This window comes from Mobula birostris, chromosome 19 (assembly GCF_030028105.1).
Source record: "Mobula birostris isolate sMobBir1 chromosome 19, sMobBir1.hap1, whole genome shotgun sequence".
Taxonomy (NCBI): domain Eukaryota; kingdom Metazoa; phylum Chordata; class Chondrichthyes; order Myliobatiformes; family Myliobatidae; genus Mobula; species Mobula birostris.
Genome location: NC_092388.1, coordinates 21,478,726 through 21,500,347, shown reverse-complemented (window position 1 = coordinate 21,500,347; position 21,622 = coordinate 21,478,726). Strand labels below are relative to the sequence as shown.

Sequence of the window (21,622 nt, the reverse complement as noted above, 5' to 3'; positions counted from 1 at the left end):
TGTGCTCAATGGTGGGGAGGGCTGTACCTGTGATGGACTGGGCTGTTTCCATGATGTTTTGTACAATTTTCTGTTCAAGGGCATTGATGTTTCCATATCAGATTGTGATGCAGTCAGTCAATGTATTCTCCACCAGGTATCTGTAGAAGTTTGTCAAAGTTTTAAATGTCATGCCGAATCTTCGCAAACTCCTAAGGAAATAGAGGCACTGCCTTGCTTTCTTCATAATTACACTTACGTGCTGGGCCCAGAACAAGTCCTCTGGCAAATTTAAAGCTGCCGACCCTCTCCACCTCTGAAACCCCCCTAATGAGGGCTGATTCATGGACAACTGGTTTTCTCCTGCAGAAATCAATAATCAGTTCCATGGTCTTGCTGACTTTGAGTAAGAGGTTGTTGTTGTGGCACCACTCGGCCAGATTTTCAATCTCCCTTCTGTATGCTGATTCATCACCACCTTTGATCCTCCACAGCTGCAGTGGCTGGCCTTTGGTAAGTTGTTGCTGTCTGTGCTCCCAAAATGCTCCATTCTTATCCTTTTCCTTATCAGATCAGTCTGTGATGTTTCAATTTCATTGGTTTGGGTCATCTGACTGACCCTCCTCAGTTCTTATGGGATGTAGCCCAGGGTTACAAGCAGTACTGCTTTATAGATGTTTCAATCTGATGTGTACCTTAGATAATTCCTTTTATTTTATCAGGCTCAGACTGGTTCAAAGCAATCCAGCCAGGTCAGCCAAACTCTGGGTCCAGGTGACTAGATCACAAGCTGTTAATTCTGCAAGCCTGCCTCTCACAAAATGACAGCTGCTTATCTGAAAATGGTCTAAACAGAAAACTCAATGTTTCCATGTTCAGTTGTTCTGATTAAGTTATCCTGGAACAAGAATCAGTTTACCAAACTTACACAAAATGGCGGCTGCAAGGACAGTCTCACAAAACTTACACAAAATGGCGGCTGCAAGGACAGTCTTTTGCTTTGTTTGTTTCCACCACCCTTGCTTTATTCCTGCTCACTAATTTGTAGATTGCAGTTCTTTCTGGTTCACACTATCAATATTGAAAAGACAACACAGTGAATGTGGAGAGGATGTTTCCTACAGTGGGAAGTCTAGAACTAGAGGGCATAACCTCAGAATAGATGGATGCCAATTTAGAATAGAGATGAGGAGGAATTTTTTTAGCCAGAGGGTGGTGAATCTGTGGAATTCATTGCTGCAGATGGCTGTGGAGGCAAGTCATTGGATATATTTAAAGTGGTGGCTGATAAGTTCTTGATTAATCAGGGCACCAGAGGTTACAGGGAGAAGGCAGGGCTGAGCGGGATAATAAATCAGCCTGATGAAATGGCAGAGCAGACTCGATGAGCTAAATAGCCTAATTTTCATTCCTATGTCTTATGGTCTAAATTGTTATTGTTTACAATAATCATGAATAGTCCCAGCACCAAGCCTGTGCTCTGGCACTAGTCACATACCTTTAAGCACTATAGCAAAAACCTCCACATCTACACTCAGTCCCCTATTACCAAGCTAATTTATGCTCTGTTCTCTTTCATTCCCCAAGCCCTTAAAACATCTCAGAATCCACTTCTGTCTGAAACATCTTCACCTGTTTTCTGTACTATATTTGAAGGACCCATTGACTCCACTGGGAAGCTAATAATATATCTTCCCTGTACATTGGAGAGTTTCTTCTGTATTCATCCTAAGACCAATTTCAATCAAAAGGTTCTTGAGATATTTTGCGTGCACATCTCCTCCAAAGATGAGCTACGCTATCGATGCTGACTGTGGTGTGTTGAGTTGATAAGGAAGCCTCTGTGTGCCCATCACTCTCTCTTCACTGCTATCTATCACTTGGCAGCTCCTGCCTCATCCCTCCTCCTCACTTTTCACTGACTCATCATCATCATCATGTGGCATGTTGTATGACATGGTTGATCATGGTCTTAACCATGAATATTCTTGGCAAATTTTTCTACAGAAACAGTTTGCCATTGCCGCCTTCTGGGCAGTGTCTTTACAAGACAGGTGACCCCCAGCCATGATCAACACTCTTCAGAGATTGTCTTCTTGACGTCAGTAGTTGCATAGTCAGGACTTGTGATATGCACCCAGCTGCTCGTACGACCAACCATCACCTTCTCCCATGGCTTCATGTGATCCTGATCGGGGGTGGAGGGGCTAAGCAGGTGCTACATCTTGCCCAAGGGTGGCCAGCAGACTAGCAGAGGGAAGGAGCACTGTACACCTCCTTTGGTAGTGATGTATCTCCACAACCCGACCCATTTCACTGATTCCTCCTTTACACTCTGTCCTGATGCAAGGTCTTGAACTGAGACACTGACTATCCTTTTGCTTCCACAGATGCTGCCTGACTCGCTCTGCCTCTCCAGCAGCTTGTTTTTTGAGAAAGTTAGGGAGGGTTATTTTCAAGTTGCAAATACTGTCTGAAAACTGTTTACTTGTACTTGCATACTGCTTTGCAATGCATCTTCATCTTTATCTTCAAATCATGATGACCAGTAGCCAGAAGGATGGATCAGTAGGACTTTTTATATCATGTGACAGGCTAGTTAAGGCATTTCCTTCATTAGGCAACATATCTGACAATGAAAACCAAATGCACTCTCCCAATACTGCACGTGTTACAGGGCAGATTTTTAGTGTAAAAGTTTGTTGCACCGGATTGTGTGTTGACACTTGTGGGCTGCCCCCAGCATATCCTTGGGTTGTGTTGGTTTGTTAATGCTAATGATGCATTTCACTGTATGTAAGTTTCAATGTAGGTGTGATAAATAAATGAATTTGAGTCCGAAGTGAAACTTAACCTAAGGGAGAGTATTAGCCACTGAGCAACAGATGACACTTAAACTCATTCATCCTAACTAAATTGGTAGAAGATTTCAATGTTTTTGATCAATTTTTGAAGTTTTTCTGGTCAGGGATAGCCAAAAACTTAAAGTGCTGCTTTATTTGGACATGAAAACTTTGCTGTACTGTTACTTTGTAGACTACATTTTAAATGTTGCCTAAGCCAGTAAATCCTGAAGGTATTTTCATGTAGGCAGTGACGTTTGCTTTTGTAATGTGATTCAGATTCAGTCTTTCTCTGCGTTTTCCACAATTCATTGAGCTGTAGTTTGAGATGGATCGGTTAGAAATGTTACTCATGGAACTGGCCATGTTAGTCCTGTTGCAGTATTTTACAAATGAGATCAAGCAGCCATCGTTAGTTCTTGTCAGCAGTAATCTTCCTATACTGACAGATGGAAAGGGCACGTCTTATCAGAGTGTGACATCAATGTATTCAGGTGTGAATTTAATAATTCACAGCAACCTTTATAGCTCCAGGAATGTGGGTTCTATGCTGCTAATACGCAGCCCCTGCTTGTGTGCCATGAGCCCTTCCTAAAAGAGTAGCTCTTAACATGTCTGCAACCCACTTTCTTATAATTTTCTGACTGAGGCTTTTCCTTTGTTCCTCCAACGTGTCTGCATTATCACAGCTCAATCTTGGTAACTTCAGTCACCATCAGAACTCTGGTTAGGATGTGACTAGGGCTGCAGCTGAAGCTGGGATAGAGTTGGTGGGACTTGAGCTCAGATTGTGTTGGTCAGAGGTGCTGTCTAGGACTAATATTGATTCTAACCCTAGTTGGTTTGGGAATTCCAGGATTTTGACCAAGTGGCAATTAAGAAATGCAACATATTTCCAAGACAGGATAGTGAATAAGTTGGATAAGAACCAGGAGAAGATGCTGCTGCCTTCTTTGAGTGGAGTGGAAGATTTGAGTGTTTGAAAAGTGTTGTCGAAGAAACCTTGTCTTTTGCCCAATGTATTTTACAGATTGTTGACTCAGTAGCCATGATGCATTGATGGAGAAGAAGTATTGCTTATTTGTTCACCGGTTGTGGACATCACTGGTATTGCCAGTAATTTGTTGTCCATTTCTAACTGTCTCTAGACTGAGGAAGTAATCAACTCTTTGACTGCAGTAGAGAGTCTGGAGTGCCACGTAGGCCAGACAAGGTAGGAGTCTGCCCAGAGGATATTAGTGCACCAAATGGGTCTCGGAGACAATCTGGTGGCTTTGTGGTGACTTTTCACTGAGATAGGTATTTCTTTAAGCTTCCAACTTCATTTAAGTATGTGAATTTAAATTCTCAGTTGCCACAGCAGGAATCGCATCTCTGATTCAGTGATCCAGAACTCCTTCCAATAAATTTCCCACTATGATGTTGTATCCCTAATGTTCAGAGTGCCAATCAGATGGGTTGTGTTCAACTTCATTGATTGATTGTTGATGGAATTGCATACCTCCAGGCATGTGGTGTTTGTTCCACGTCATGTGTTGTACATGATCTAAATGCTTTGGGCTATTGCATGGTGATTCATTTCTCAATGAATCTCATTGAAAAGTGGAACAGATTCAGGAGGCTAAATAACCTTAACCTTCAAGGTTTTGTCGGGATGATTCAAAGGAGAGTGGTTCAAAGACCAGGAAAAAAAGCATGAAATGCTGGGTTTTATTTTTAGAGATAGAGAGTGGTCAGCAGCAAGGTATGGCTGCTAACTTAACGAGATAACTCTTCCATCTCTTCCAGCATTTTATTCTCTTCTTCATGGCCTGTAAACTCCTCCTCTTTGAATCATCATGACAAAATTGTATCACCGTTATGTTTGTTTTTCTAGTGACATGGGTTGTAGGATTGAATTTACTTGTTCTCCCTCTCCTTTTTCAAAGAAAATGGCTTCCCTTCCTCCACCGTCAACGGTGCCCTCAACCGCATCTCTTCCATTTCACGCATGTCTGCTCTTACCCCCATCCTCCTGCCATTCTACCAAGGATAGGGTTCCTCTTGTCCTTAATTACCACCCCACCAGCCTCCGCGTCCACCACATAATTCTCTGAAACCTCCACCATCTCCATTTCATTTCATTTTTAAATCTTTTTATTGACATATGATCTTCTACAGCTATAAAATACAGAAATTCAACAGATTAGTGTGTGTGTGTGTGTATATATATTTAATAAAGCTGAAAAAAAACTTAGATATGCTAATGAAATTTTTTTTTACAAAAGAAAAAGGAAAAAAGAGAACCCCAGCTAATTTAAAAAAAACCCACTAACTATAAAACGAAAAAAAAAGAGGAAAAAAAACATTAGGAACCAACTCCCAGAGCAATACGTCTTACAATCCTGTGTGTATGTATATATGTTATAGAAAAAGAAAACAACAACTGCCAAATCACATTTATATAACATAAAATTGGAAGGAAACCATGTAAATTAATTCAAATTAAATGATAATATTTAGCAAAAGAGCCCCACCTTCTCTCAAAATCAAATCGGAGATCACAAGTTCTACTTCTAATTTGTTCCAAACTAAGACATAACATTACTTGGGAAAACTATTGAATTAATTTAGGAGCAAGGTATCTTTCCACTTCAATAAAATAGCTCTTCTTGCTAACAATGTAACGAATGCAATTACATGTTGGTTTGAAAATGAAATACCCTGAATATGATGCGCAACTATTCCAAATAGAACAGTCAATGTATTAGGTTGTAAATTTAATTTTCAAAGCTTTAGAAACTGTAGAAAATAAAGATTTCAATGAGGGACATGACCAGAACATATGTGACAAAGTAGCTACTTCATTTTCACACCTATCACAATAATTATCTATATTAGGAAATATTTTGGATAGCCTCTCCTTTGTTAAATAATAACGGTGAACAATTTTAAACTGAATTAAACAATAATTGGCACGTATCGAAGAAGAATTAACTATTTTCAGAACTTGCAAACAATCTTCATTAACAAAAGTCATATTAAGTTCTGTCTCCCAATCTTGTTTAATCTTTAGTGACAGGTTATCTTTATGCAGTAAAAATAAATGATAAATTCTACCAATGGAGCCTCTCACTAAGGGATTCGTATTCAAAATAGTGTCCAAAAAATCAGATTCTTGCATATATGGAAACGTAGAAACATATTTTTGTAAAAAATGTCTAACCTGTAAATATTGCAAGAAATGTGTATGAGAGAGAGAATATTTGCTAATTAACTCTTCAAAAGACATCAATCGACCATCACTAAATAAATCTGCAAAAGAACAAATCCCCTTATTTCTCCATAAAAGAAAGATGGGATCAGTAATTGAAGGTTTAAATAACAAATTTCAAAATACAGGACTAGACAATTTAAATTGTTTAAAATTAAAAGAGTTGCGAAACTGAAACCAAATCAGTAAGGGCTGTTTAATAACAGGGTAGAAATTTAAATTGGAAATTTTAGCAAGTTGTAAAGGTAATGGAGCTCCTAATAGTGAAGGTAAATAAAATTGATTAATAGCTTTAGATTCCAAATCAATCCAAGTTGGTTTTTGGTTCTTATCGAGCCAATATAACCAAAAACATAATTGTCGAGTATTAGCAGCCCAATAATACAATCTTAAATTAGGGAGCGTGAGTCCACTATCTTTTTTAGATTTTTGTAAATGAAACTTATTAACTCTTGGTTTTTTATTATTCCAAATAAAGGACGAAATAGTAGAATCAATTTGATCAAAAAATTGTTTGGTTAGAAAGATAGGTATATCTTGAAAAATATATAAAAATCTAGGTAAAATCATCATTTTCACGGCATGAAGACGACCTATTAAAGAAAGTGTAAGAAGATTCCATCTAGAAAATAATTATTTCATAGAGTCCAATAAAGGAACTACATTAGCTTTATAAAGATCCTTTTTTTTGTAATGATAATACCCAAATATTTAAAAGAATTCACAATTCTAAATGGAATATCCTTATATACAAAAAGAAAGGAACATTTAAAGGAAACAATTCACTTTTATTTAAATTAAGTTTATATCCTGAAAGCTTTCCAAAATCATTTAATAATTCCAAAAGATTAGGAATAGATTCTTCAGGATTCACGATATAAACCAAAAGATGATCTTCGTAAAGAGAAATCTTGTGTATGGTCCTATTTATAGGAATACCATGAATATTTTTAGCTTCGCAAATTGTTATAGCCAAAGGCTGCAATGTGAGATTAAATAATAAAGGACTTAATGGACATCATTGTCGAGTACCTCATGAAAGTGAAAAAAAGGGAGACCTAAGATTATTAGTAATAACGGTAGCGATAGGGTTCTTATAGATCATTTGAATCCACTTATTAAAATTGTTACCAAAGCCAAATTTCTCTAATACATTAAACAAATAAGTCTATTCGACTCTATCAAATGCCCTTTCTGCATCCAGAGAAATAACATTTTGAGGTGTTTTGGATAATGGTGAATATATAATATTCATCAATCTCCGAACATTAGAAAAAGAGTAACGGCCTCTGATAAAGCCTGTTTGATCCATAGAGATAATTTTAGATAAAATGTTTTCCAAACGGTTAGCCACTATCGTGGAAAGAATTTTAGCATCCACATTTAATAGTGAAATAGGTCTATAAGATGAGCATTCAGTAGGATCTTTATCTCTCTTAAGTATTAAAGAAACAGAAGCTTCATAAAAAGAAGAAGGTAAATTACCTTTCTCAAAAGATTCATGAAATATTTCCAAAAGGTTTGGAGAAAGTAATTTTTCAAATTTTTTGTAAAATCCTACCAAATAACCATAGAGTCTAGTAGCTTTACCTGATTGCATTGACCATATAGCTTTCTGAATTTCATGCTCAACAATTGGAGCATCAAGGGTCTGTTGATCTTCAGCAGTAATTTGAAGAAATTTAATCTTGTATATAAAAAAAGCTTCCATTTTAGAGGGATCTGCTGGAAACTGAGGTTTATAAAGATCGGAATAAAAATCCTGAAAGATATTATTAATATCTTCATTACTTACTATATCTCCATTATCTTTACAAATCTTTAAAATTTGTCTTTTAGCTTTAGCAGCCCTTAATTGGGAAGCAAATAGCCTATTATTTTTATCCCCAAAAATATAAAATTGACTTTCTAATTTAAGCAAGTATCCTTCAATAGAATAAGTTAATAATAAATTATATTGTGATTGTAGTTCCACTCTTCTTTTAAACAAATCAACGTTTGGAAAGATTGCGCTGATATTATCTAATTCTTTAATTTGTTTAGCAATTTTATCTAATTCTATTCTTGTCTGTTTCTTCAACTTAGCTAAATAAGAAATAACCTGACCACGTAAATAAGCTTTTAATGTATCCCAAATTACTAACTTTGAGACGTTTCCTGTATTATTAAAGAGAAAAAACTCTTATCTGAGTTTCAATAAACTCAACAAAATCTGAACTTTGTAACACAGGTTCTGGGAAACGTCAAGGTGGTCTTGTAGAAACAACATTTTTCAAATCAAATATTAAATTTAAAGGAACATGATCAGAAATAACAATTGCATCATATTCATATTTCTGAACATTAGGTAAAAGTCAAGGGTCGGCTATAAAATAGTCGATTCTTGAATATTTATTATGAACATGTGAAAAAAAGGAATATTCTCTATCAGTAGGATGCATATGTCCCCAGACTTCAATTAAACCATAATCAATTAAAAAGGAATTAATAAGTGATGCAGAATGATTAGGGAGTTGATGTCTAGATGATGATTTATCTAACAAAGGATTTAAGCAAGTATTAAAATCTCCACCCATTAATAACATATATTCATTTAAATCAGGTAATAGAGCAAAAATATCTTTTTAAAAAATGAAGGATCATCAGTATTTGGTCCATATGTATTAACCAAAACCATTTTCTTATTGTAAATTGTTCCCTTAACAATCAAAAATCTACCATTAATATCAGATATAATATCCTCCTGATTAAAGGGAATATTGGAACCAATAAAAATGGAAACACCCCTAATTTTACTTTGAAAGTTTGCGTGAATCTGAGGGTCCTTCCAAAATTAAAAAAATTGATTGTTATCACATAACTTGACATGTGTCTCTTGTGCAAAGGTTATATCAGGTTGGAATCGATTAATATTTTTAAATGTTTTCTTATGCTTAATAGGATGATTCCAACCATGGACATTCCAACTTAAAACATTTAACTGTTTAACTAACATCATGAAACTTCATATCTAAAGAAAACAATTAAACACATGTCAGGATAAGGACATTTTGAATGGCGGTGATAAACAACAATGATAACAATTTGCGTACGCTCCAGAATTCCATAATGGGAATAAAAAAAAGAAATAACAAAAGAAAAAAAACCCACCCAACCTACAAAGCCCAGGAATAAGTTGATATCAATCGACGCAAGCCCCAAGAAATGCATAGAAGCAATTCTGAACTCCACCCGCCTAAGTAAAAGGTACAAATAAAAAAAAGTAATCTCTCCCTCTCCCGGGTATACGACTCATTACAGTCGACATTCAACCCATTACAATTAAATTAGAAAAAACAGTTTAACAGAAACGGCTTTCAATTTAGAAAGTAACCTTCATAACATTAGATAAGAAAAAAAACACTTCCAAATAAATTCTTGAAATATTTGCACAGAAGAGAAAACATAGCCATCTTTAAATTTTTACATCTATCTATAAAACATCAAAAAACCCCGAATAGTAGTTAAAAGTTCTTAACAAAAACATACAAAGCAAAAAGAAACAGTTAATTCATATATGTAGCAAACAGAAAGAAATTCTAAATGGTTTAAAATTTCTACAGTCTTCCAATAGATCCCATAAAATATCTTCTAAAGTTAAAACCAATCTATTTCAAAGATAAAGGTACTTTTTAATACCAAGACTTTCTGTACTTCTCAATTCTTCCGATCTCATCGTTCCTTATATCGCAAAACGATCGAATAATTGTAAATCTTTTAAACTTCAGGCTTCGGACTCATTCAGGAGAGAATTAATAAAACGCAGTACATCGGCTGGATCTTCAAAGATACGAACCCCAGAGTCTTTAGCGAAAAGCCTTAATTTAACTGGATAAAGAAGGAAGGGATACATCTGTTTTTGAAAGACCATTTGCATTGCAGTCACGAATCCAGAACGTTGCTGAACAACTTCATGTGGAAAATCTTGAAAGAAACGGATCTCAGAGCCTTGAAATTTAAACAGTCTTTGTTTTCTTGCCAGTTTAATAATACGGTCTTTGTCTCGAATACAGAGGAAACACAAATAACATGTCTGTTTTTACCTTGTCTCGGAGTTCCAACCCTATGGGCTATTTCGATGTCGGGCGATTGTGAAAATGCCTCAGGAAATAGAGATTGAAACATTTTAGCGAAATAGTCCAGTATGTCGGCAGAATCTTATTTCTCTTTCAATCCAACAATTCGAATACTATAACAATGAGAACGAGCTTCCAAATCAACAATCCGATGTGCTTTTACCAAACGAGAAGAAATATCAGCCGCATTACGAGTTACTTCTTTAAGATCCAAGCTCAAAGAATCAATTTTTTTCCTCCAAAGGAAGAAGACTTTCTTTGAGTTGAGTTAATTCAGCGACGATAGAGCTCATTTGAGTCTCTAATCTATTAACCCAGGCTGGCTCTTCAGAAGCTTCATCAGTTTTTTTAGATTTACCATTACCTGTATCGGGATTTTTCTCGTGCTTCTCAAGGTAGCCATGGTTATAATTATCAGTTTGAAAGATCCGACTGAATAAAGTTAAAATTTCAAAGTTTATGTCAGGAAGGGGAGAAATTAAAGGCAGACAGAAAGACACTGTGTCTTACATGTCCACAGGCGGAAGGCAGAGTCTGCCATCTCCAGTGGGATTCCACCACCAAGCACATCTTTTCCCTCCCATCCCCAACTTTTTATTTTCCGCAGGGACTGCTCCCTACGCGACTTACTTGTCCATTTCATCCCTCCCCACTGATCTCCTTCCTGGCACTTACCCTTGCAATCTGAGTAAGTGCTACACCTGCCCCTACACCTCCTCCTCACTACCATTCAGGTCCCTAAACAGTCCTTCCAGGTGAGGTGACACTTCATCTGTGAGTCTGTTGGGGTCATGTACTGTGTTCCCAGTGTGGCCTCCTGCATACTGGTGAGACCCAACGTAGATTGGGAGACCACTTTGCCGAACTGCCTGAATAAGCGGGATCTCCCAGTGGCCACCCATTTTAATTCCACTTTCCGTTCCCATTCTGATATGCCTATCTATGGCCTCCTCCACTGTCCTGATGAGGCCAAACTTAGGATGGAGGAACAACGCCTTATATTCCGTTTGAGTAGCCTTCAACCTGATGGCATGAACATTGATTTCTCAAACTTCCGGTAAGGCCCCCCACCCCCTCTCCTTCACCATTTCCCATCCACTTTTCCCTCTCTTACCTTATTCCCTTACCCACCCATTGTCTCCCTCTGGTACTCATCCCCCTTTTTCTTTCTTCCATGGCCTTCTCTTTCTTTTACCAAGTTACTTCCCAGCTCTTTGCTTCATACCCTCCCCCTTCAGGTTTCACCTATCACCTCGTGTTTCTCTCTCCCCTCCCCCACCTTTTAAATCTACTCCTCAGCTTTTTTTCTCCCATCTTGCCGAAGGGTTTTAGCCCAAAACATCAACTGATGCACCTCCTAGATGCACCTCTGCTCTGTCCGCCACAACAGACAGGATCTCCCAGTTGCCACACACTTCAACTCTGCTTCGCATTCCCATTCGGATATGTCCATACATGGCCTCCTCTACTGCCATGATGAGGCTAAACTCAGGTTGGAGGAGCAACACCTCATATACTGTCTAGGTAGTCTCCAGCCCCTTGGTATGAACATAAAATTCTCCAACTTCTGGTAATTCCCTTCCCCTATCCCTATTTCACTCTGCCCCCTCCCCCAGCTGCCTATCACCTCCCTCATGGTTCCGCCTCCTTCTACTACCCATTGTGTTTTTCCCTATTCCTTCTTCACCTTTCCTGCCTATCACCCTCCTGCTTCCCCTCCCCCACCCCTTTATCTTTCCCCTAACTGGTTTTTCACCTGGAACCTACCAGCCTTCTCCTTCCCATCCTCCCCCCACCTTCTTTATAGGGCCTCTGCCCCTTCCCTCTTCAGTCCTGACGAAGGGTTCCAGCCCGAAACGTCGACTGATTGTTTCCACAGACGCTGCCCAACCTGCTGAGTTCCTCCAATGTGTTGTGAGTGTTGCTTTGACCCCAGCATGTGCAGAGTATTTTGTGTTCCTAGATGCTACCTGGCCTGCTGAGTTCCTCCAGCATTTTGTGCGCATTGTTTGACTTGGAGACCTTGGGTTCAGTTACCTGAGAACTTGACTGTTACTGGCTTTGGTGGTTAGGACAGTGGTACAGAAATTTTAATGACATGTGAGCCCTGTCATTCTTGGACACTAAATAAATATCTATCCCTAAGAAAAATAACCGAAGAGTTAATGTCCTATGTAGAAATGTGCTCAATTAATTAGCAATTATTAATCTGTTGAGCTCAAGAGTCATAGTGCTTTAAGAAGTATATAAAATTCTGAGCATAAAAATAGCTGCTGCATCTGTACTGCCTGATGTGACACACCATTAAAAGACACTGACTTGCATCTTGCACCTTTCTCAACTCCAGGACTTCCCAAAGGCAGTAGTTTTCAGCTGTGATCATGGTTGCGATGCATGAAGGATGCCACTGGTTTGTGCAAAGTCTAATCCCATCAGCAGAATTTTAATGACAGTGATTGAAAGATAAATATTGGCCTTAAAACTATGGATAACTCCACTCCTCTTCTGATTTAGTCTGTGCCCCCCCCCCCGCAGAGTGCGTGGACTTGGCTTTCGTTGAGTATCTCATCTGGAAAGTGGCACTTCCAGTTGCATTGAGCTTTCTAAGCATTTACAGACGAATTTGCTTTTTCTTAGGTAATTGCTTATGGCTGAGGATGACTTGCTTTTGTTTTGTGGGCTCTGGGATGGCCAACGATGTCAATGTGGGAACACGGACTCTTGCAGAGTAGGGGCGTGAATGCCTGTCGGAGTGGGTGACTGGTGGGGCGGTTTGTCAATTGATATGTTTGTTCACAGTTGGGACTTCTGTGTGCCACAGGCCTGTGGTCTGTGATGCCATCTGAATGCTCATTCTGCATTTTGAATGGTCATGGGCCTGAGGTTCTTGGCTATCAGTGGGGATGTTGCATTTCTGCAAGGAGGCTTTGAATCTTTTCCTCTCTCTGTCTTGTAATCTCTTGCTATGGCAGAGCTGTGACTAGTGGCTGACTGGGGTATGCAAACAGCTTGGCCTGCTCAATATTCTTGACCTAATAGGCCTAAGGTCTCAGTGTTGCGGATATTGGTATAGGAGACAACACTGATATTGATGCAGATAACCTTTCAGTGAACATGGGGAATGTTGATGAGACAACTTTGGTATTTTTCCAGAGCAATGAATACTGAAGGCAGTGCAGGTCTCCTAAATATTTAGAAGATCAGTGAGAGTTTTATTGTCAAATACACTTTTCCTCAATGCTTTGCTGGTGCTTTGAAGGAATTTGTCAATTATTATTGATGTTATCTGCCCTTGCTGGGGCTGAGTCCTGATACACAGAAATACGTCCTGGTTTTCCAGCTGAGCTTTAATTGCCAGAGGTAGTGTGGTGAGTGGGGTTACAAGGTGGTGGAGGGCCTATGCCTTGTAGTTTTCAAGATTCTGCATGGTCTTGGATCTTCTGGCTGACAATTCAACTATAAAAACATGCTGAGGCTTTACAAGTCAATGGTGAAGCCTCACTTGGAGTACTGTGAGCAGTTTGGGGCCCTTTATATGAGAAAGGATGTGTTCACATTGGAGAGGGTTCAATGTAGGTTCACAAAAATGATTCTGGAATTTGAAAGGTTTGTCATACGAGGAGTGATGGGCCTGTTTTTCTCTGGAATTTAGAGGAATGAGGGGAGATCTCACTGAAACTTATCGAATGTTGAAAGGATGCGGGGAGGATGTTTTCTATACTGGGGGAGTCTAGGACCAAAGGGCACAATCTCTGAATAGAGGAGCGTCCATTTAGAACTGATAGAAGAAGGAATTTCTTTAGTCAGATTGTAGTAAAGCTGTGCAATTTGTTGCCACAGGCATCTGTGGAGGCCAGGTTATAGTGTACATTTAAGGTGGATGTTGATTAGTCAGGCTGTGAAAGGTTGCTGGGAGAAGGCAGGAGGAAAGGGTTGAGAGGTAAATGGGATCAGCCACGATCAAATAGCGGAGCAGACTCGATGGCTGAATGACCTAATTTTGGTCCAATGTCTTGTGGTCCAATACTCTAAAAATTGAAAGTTTTAAATTAAACTACACATGTGAGCACAACATGGATGAGATGGAAGAGGTTTAAAAGGCAGAGGTTTAAAATTTTCACAGAGAATAGTTAATATCTGGAATGAGCTCTCAGAGGACGTGGTGGAGACAGGAACAGTGACAACATTTAAGAGGGATCTGGACAGGTACTTGAATGAGCAAGGCTTAGAGGGATATGAAATTAAAACAGGGAAATGGTAATACTCTAGATATCCACCATGGCTGGCTTAGTCAGTGGGCTGAAGGCCTGTTACTATGCTGTACAATTTTGACAGTGAAACACAGTAGTAGGTTAACATCTTAATCCAGCTCTGATGATGTTTAATCTACACGTGAATAGCAGTGTAACCGTTCTTACTGTTATTTTTCTTTACATTAACTATTTGCCTGAGTTGTTTTTAAATATTGATGCAGTACTGGCTTCAATCTGCAATTCTCCTGCTTTCTGCTTTAATATTTTCTGTTTAATTTTGTTTCCCCCCCTTGTCCAATGTGTCTCACTTTCATCCATTTCAAAAATCTTTATCAAGTCATCCTATTAAAACCAAGGTGCTAAAGCAGACTGGCCCACATTCACAATTAGATTCATCAGCAGCAATATAGAAAATTTCCAGTGCTGCCTTGTGAAGACTTGTACAGGTCTGAAATTAGCCCAGCCTTCTTGAGATAAAGGCATTAGTTTTGGCTTTCTAGCCATATTTGTCTTCTGGTTTTGATCCTCCTTGATGCTTCTTTACATAAGAACAGGTAGATGTTATCAAGCATCATAATTCCACTTGTACCTTTTCCCCCAAATTTTTTACCTCAATACTTTTGGTTAACAGAAATATATTAATCTCTGGTTTCAAATTAGCATTTGACCTGCAATCAATTATTGTTTGGAAAAGAGACTAACTTTCTCTATGTGCAGAAGATTTTTCTGACTTCATTTCCAAAGCACCTGGCTGTGAATTTGAAACGATGCTTCCTAATTCTAGAAATAGTCCCATCCCATCTATTATTAATCTCCATTGGTTTCTTGAAAACTTTAATTAAATTGTAGGAGATGACGCAAGATTATTGCCTGTCAATCCCTTGCACTGTTTCCCAGCTCCACACCCTGCTCACTTCCCCTACCTGGTAGCCTTTGCCTGTCATCTTACCCCACTCCACCCCCATCCACCAGTCACTTCGGAATCCTTTCTCACCACTCCCCTTCTCTTCTTTATGCTGGCCGTCTTGCGTCTCCACTCTCAATCCTGATGTAGGGTTTCAACCCAGAACATTGACAACTCCTTCCCTCCTACAGATATTGCTTTATTCAGAGCTCCTACAGCAGATGGTTTGTTTTCATTGAATTACCCCCTGCCCGTTACATACTAGAGAATGCAACTTTGGTATATGTAATTTCTCTTATCCTTGGAGCCCTGGTAAATCTATATTGCAGTTCCTCTCCTAAATCCTTACTAACCTGTGTTTCCAGACTACTACTACGTCGACTCAGGCCTAGGGGGCCGGCGTCGGGCAAACAGTTCTGTGTTTCCAGAACTGCCCTCCATATTCCACTAAACCAACTAACCTTGCAATATAAAGCATATTTATTTTTATTTGCTTCCTTAACCTTGTCTAGTGAGGCCACGTGATGTACTGTACACATGTGGCAAAATGAGAAAGCACATCTGTGTGAAAGATTGTTATTATGTGAGGTAATTGCCTCGATATCATTAATAATGCCAATTTGGAGAATTTGATTGACAGGACAGAGAGAGATGTAAAACAGTATTACCGTACAGTGATTTTTTAATATACCCTATGCTTTATTTCTACAATTGTTTTAAACCCGTTCCTTGTAAAAACATACTGTATGTCTGCTTAATATGAAAGAAAGATATCTCTCTCCAAAATTGCCTTCAAGATAAGTTGTCAAAGCGTATAAGTTTTGCAGTATTCTTTACTTGATGCATAATATGATTTTTTTCAGAAATGGGTGGTAGTTTGCATTCTCTCATATTTTCCAACAAGCACGGTGGCATCAGCAGTACAGCTAGCACACAGGATACTTTACTTCTTCCTGCACAAAGTAGAATGGAAGGAAGAATAACTGAAATAATATTCTGGTCTGATGTCAATTATCCATTTGATAAAATTACAGAATTCCAAAAATGTTTTTAACTCACACAAAGGAACTCAATAGGTCAGGTAGCATCTATGGAGGGAAATGGACAGTCAATGTTTTGGGTCAAGACCTTTATCAGGACTGGAAAGAAAGGGAAAGGTAGCCATTGTATAAAAAAGTGTGTGGGGGGTGGTGGTTGGCAGAGAAGGTATAAGTGGAGCAAAGCTAGCAGGGGATAGGTGGATTCAGATAAAGGTTATGATAGGCAGATGAGGGATGGGGGAGAGTGGTAACGATGTAAGAACCTGGGATTTGATAGGTGGAAATGACCACGTACCAAAGAAGATGGAATCTGATATAAGAGTACAGTCGACCATGGAATAAATGAAAGGAAGTGGGGAGGGGAACCAGTGGGAGAGATGTATAGGGATACCATCAATGTGCTATCTTTAACTAAATATTATAATCCTGGAACTCATTGTTAGAAGGTTGTGGATTTAGATCTCATTCAAGAAACCTGACCACAAAATTCGGATGAATAATCCAGTGCTGTGTTCAGAGAGTGTCACACCTTCGACCATGCCATCCTTTTGGATCATACTGTATGTTAAAATGAGGGCCTGTTTCCTCCCCTGGATAAATGTAACAAATCCTTTGGCACCATTTTGAAGAAAGTTGGGGAATTGTCCCCGGTGTCCTGACTGACATTTATCTCCCACCAAGATCTACTCCAGATGTAAAAGTCATTTATACACTGCTGTTTGTATAAGATGGCTGTGTTTGAATTGGCTGCAATATTTCATACATTGAAATAGTGATTGCATTTCAGAAAGCAATTAATTTCCTTTAAGGTGCTTTGGGATAACTTGAGGTCGTGAAAGAGACCAATAGAAATCCAATTAATTCCTTCAATTTCTTACTTCTGAACATTAAGACATGTTTCTTTTCTTCTAAATCTGTAGGTCGTTGGGGTGCATTTTGTATGAACTGTGCTGCTTGCATCATGCGTTCACTGGTCATAACTTCATGTCAATTGTTTTGAAGATTGTGGAAGGTGAGACTCCATCACTGCCAGATCACTTCTCCAGAAATCTCAATGCAATCATGACAAGGTAAGGGCCCATCTGGAACTGTAATTGGTTTATCATTATCACCGAGATGCGGTGAAAATTGTTAAATTGCTTTATTATTACCACATGTATCAAGGTACAGTGAAAATCTTTGTCTTGCATGCATCCTTACAGATTATGTCATTACAAGAGTGCATTGAGCCAGTGCAAGAGAAAAAAATAACAATGCAGAATATAGTGTTACATTTACAGAGAAAATGCAGCACAGGCAGACTATAAGGTATAAGGCCATATCGAGGTAGATTGTGAATCAAGAACCTGTCTTATTGCATTATGTGATTTGTTCAATGATCTTATCACAGTGGATAGAAACTGTTTACGGGTTTTCGTATCTTCTGACTGAAGCTTTCCCAAAAAAGTGAGGAGTATAGATGGAGTCTATGAAGGGGGAGGCCGATTTCCATATTGTGCTGGGTTGTGTTCACAACTCTCTACAGTTTCTTGTGTTAATGGGCAAAGCTATTGCATTACCAATGCCTGATGCATTGGAATAGGATGTTTTCTATGGTGCATTGATAAAATGTACCAAATTTCTTCAGCCTCCTGAGGGAGTAGAGGCACTGGTGAGATTTTTGCCTGTGGTTGGACCAGGCAGGCTATTGGTGATGTTCACACCTCGGAACCTGAAGCTCTCAACTCATTCAACCTCAGCACTGTTGAGGTAAACATGAGACTGTGCAGCAACCCTCTCCCCTTCCTAAAGTCAATGACTACTCTTACAGTGAGGGCAAGGCTGTTGTCATGACACCTTGTCACCAGGCTCTCTACTTCTTTCCTGCACCCTGACTCATCATTATATGAGATTTGGCCCAACTATTGTGTCATCCGCAGACCTGTAGTTGGAGCTGGCCACGAGATTCTGTATTGGGAGTGGAGTGAGAGGGGCTGAAGATGAAGCCTTGTTGAGGATAATCATTGTGGAGATGTTGCTCTGTATCCTTACTGAGTGCAGTTCGTTGGTCAGGAAGCCAGCCATCCAGTTCTGGAGGGAGGTGTTGAGTCCCAGGTCTAGGAATTTGGAGATGAGTTTGCTAGGAATTATGGGTTGAGGGCAGAGCAACAGGCAATAAACAGTAGTCTAATGTTGGTGTCTTTACTGTTCAGATGAAAGTAGGGACAGGAAGATGATGCTGACATGAACCTGTTTTGCAAGTGAGTCAAGGTTGTCTGGGAGGCTGGAGTTGTTGAGTGCCATGACCAGCCTCTCAAAGCACTTCATGAAGGGCGGACATCAGAGTTACTGGGCAGTAGACATTAAGGCATGTTACTTTATTTTTCTTGGGTATTTTGATAATAGTTGTCTTCACAAAGAATGATAATAGTTGTCTTCACAAAGAAAGTGGCACCTCAGATTGAAGTAGGGAGCAGTCAAAAATGTTTTCTTTACATGCCATTTAGGCAGATCACTCCATACGTAAATGTGTAGGGTAATGTAAATGTACATAATTCACAACCCTGACATTGAGTCCGGGGTTTCCCTTTAAGGGGCTGGTCTGACGTGATGATATTGTTACTTAAAAGGTTTTTAGCATGCTTTTGTTTAGGTTTTAGAGTTCAATAAAATGTGTTTATGGGTTTCATTAAATATAAAAAGCCTCACTTTGTTTAATTGGTGAAAACCTACGTTGGTGACCCCGAATTTTTTTTAATGTGGTAGTGTCACTCAGAACAGCTGTGGGAATGGCGAGTCTGCTGAGACACCGGCTGAACATGATAAATACCGATTGCTGAAAACTCTCCTTTTACAGACTTCTGGACAATCAGAGTCTTAGTGCATCGAACAGTTGCTGTCCTTACCCAGTCTCAGCGATGACAGGCCTTTGGAGCGAGTGAACCACATGCTGTCTCTCCTGGGAGATCGCCATCCTTGTTTTATTTTTAAAACTCTTCATGCAGCAAATGCCTGACCAAGTTTGCATCGCCCTCACTAATGCAACTGTGAAGGTCAATAGGGAGCTTGCTAAAATAGCGATGGTCTACGCTCAGTCAGTTAGCGGTGCTCTGTCTCAATAAGCCCAGTCAGCAAGGCCCCCAACATAAGGATGCCGCGGCTCTGAAACAGATGGCACTGGTCTGTGTTTTTAACCATGCTCGCTTCGGTAGGAGCGATAGAAAGTACCAACTGCCTTGCAGCTTCGACAGTGCCAGCACATTGGGACATCAGACGTCTGTGAACGCCGTGGGTTCCAGCTGCCAGGGTTGTCTACTGTTCATCACGGACACCCTTTCAGGGCGACACTTCCTGTGTGACACTGGTGCTCAAGTGAATGCCAGCATTGGCTATTGATGAGAAGGCAAAGAGGGATGAAACCTCACTGGAGGCCAACAATGGCAGCAGGATCCAGACTTGTGGATCCTGACACTCTGCTTCAGTGGACGACATTACACATTGGACTTCATCCTGGCTAAAGTGGCTAGACCCCTGCTCGGTGCTCATTTCCTGTGTGCTCAAGGACTGCTGACTTGCGGACGTCAAGGACTTAGGATCGTTAGACTGCTCCCTCCGTAAGTTCCCCACAACGACTCCGTCAAGTGCATGCACCATGCCATGTGAGTTCGCTCGACTGCCGGGCAAATTCCCAAACCTCACCAAGCCCACATTCTCAACTACAGTTGCAAAACATGGGGTCGCGCGCCATATTCCCACAACTGGCCCGCCGGTCCATGCCTGTGTGCGTAAACTGGACCCAGTGTAACTGACAACTGCGAAGGCTGAGCTTGCCAACATGGAAAGACTCAATTGTACGCTAGCTGAATAGCCCCTGGGATTCACCCCTCCATATGGTCCCCAAGTCTGATGGTGGTTGCTGCCCATGTAGTGATTACCAATGCCTTATCGAGGCCACCACCCCCTGATCATTACCCGGCCCCACACATCCAAGACTATTTGACACGTTTAGCTAGAAAGTTAATGTTTTCCAAAGTAGATTTGGTTAGGGGCTGCCATCCAATGGATGGGCACGTGGCCAAGTGGTTAAGGCATTGGACTAGCGACCTGAAGCTCGTGAGTTCGAGCCGCAGCCGAGGGAACGTGTTGTGTCCTTGAGCAAGAACCTTAATCACACATCGCTCTGTGATGACACTGGTGCCAAGCTGTATGGGTCCTAATGCCCTTCCCTTGGACAACATTAGTGTCGTGGAGAGGGGAGAATTGCAGCATGGGCAACTGCTGGTCTTCCATACAACCTTGCCCAGGCCTGCACCCTGGAGAGTGAAGACTTTCCAGGCGCAGATCCATGGTCTCGCAAGACTAACGAATGCCTTTTTTTACCATCCAATGTCTGTATACTCAGAGGACATTCCCAAAACAGCTGTGATAACCCCGTTTGGTCTTTTTGAGTTTCAGCACATGAAAATTGCAACACAGATTTTCCAATGGCTGATGGACTCTGTTTTAAAAGACTTGGACTTTCCCTTTGTTTACCTGGATGACATACTTGACACCACTGTGTCCAAATCCAAACATGCAGTTCATCTCCAAACACTTTTTGTGCACTTAAGCCAACACGGGTTAATTAATAACTCTGCTAAATGCCATTTTAGGTTGTCAGCCATTGACTTGCTTGGTCATCACATCTCTGCAGAAGGTGCAACACCCCTCCCATCAAAAGTAGCTGCTGTTACAGATTTTCCACCACCCTTTACAACTGAAAAAGCACAGGAGTTTTTAGGCATGGTGAATTTCTATCACCGCATCATTCTGCGAACTGCTGAACTTGTGCTTTCCCCTGTACCGTGCGCTTAAAGGCAATACCCCAACCAAATGCTTGACTGGTCAGCAGACATGACTAGGGCATTTCATGATACCAAACGAGCTCTTTCTAACGCGACCCCACTGGCACACCTGCTCCCCAATGCACCCATTGCCATTACTAATCACACCTCAGACTATGCTGTGGGTGCTGTGCACGAATAGTGGGTCGAAGGTGTGTGGCAGCCGCTGCCTATTTCGGCCAGCAGTTCCACCTCCCCCTTGAAAGGAAGTACAGCACGTTTGACGCGAGCTTCTTGGTCTCTAACTGGCTGTCCTCCGTTTTTGTTTTCTTCTATAGGGTCGCCATTTCACAGCAATCGTTGAACACAAACCCGTCATGCATGCAATAGCCAAAATATCAGAGCCTTGGTCTGCATGGCAGCAATGCCACCA

The 21,622-nt window shown here is 40.3% G+C and overlaps 1 protein-coding gene across 3 annotated transcripts in view; it reads left to right on the top strand.

Annotated features, from left to right (window-relative positions):
- The window catches only part of nek11 (NIMA-related kinase 11), a 355,541-nt gene that overhangs the window by 177,968 nt on the left and 155,951 nt on the right, over positions 1–21,622 (top strand). For all 3 annotated transcript variants that reach the window (XM_072283318.1, XM_072283316.1, XM_072283319.1), the window contains exon 7: positions 17,308–17,457. In XM_072283318.1, the coding sequence (XP_072139419.1) occupies positions 17,308–17,457 (150 nt within the window). The remainder of the gene's footprint in view (positions 1–17,307; positions 17,458–21,622) is intronic.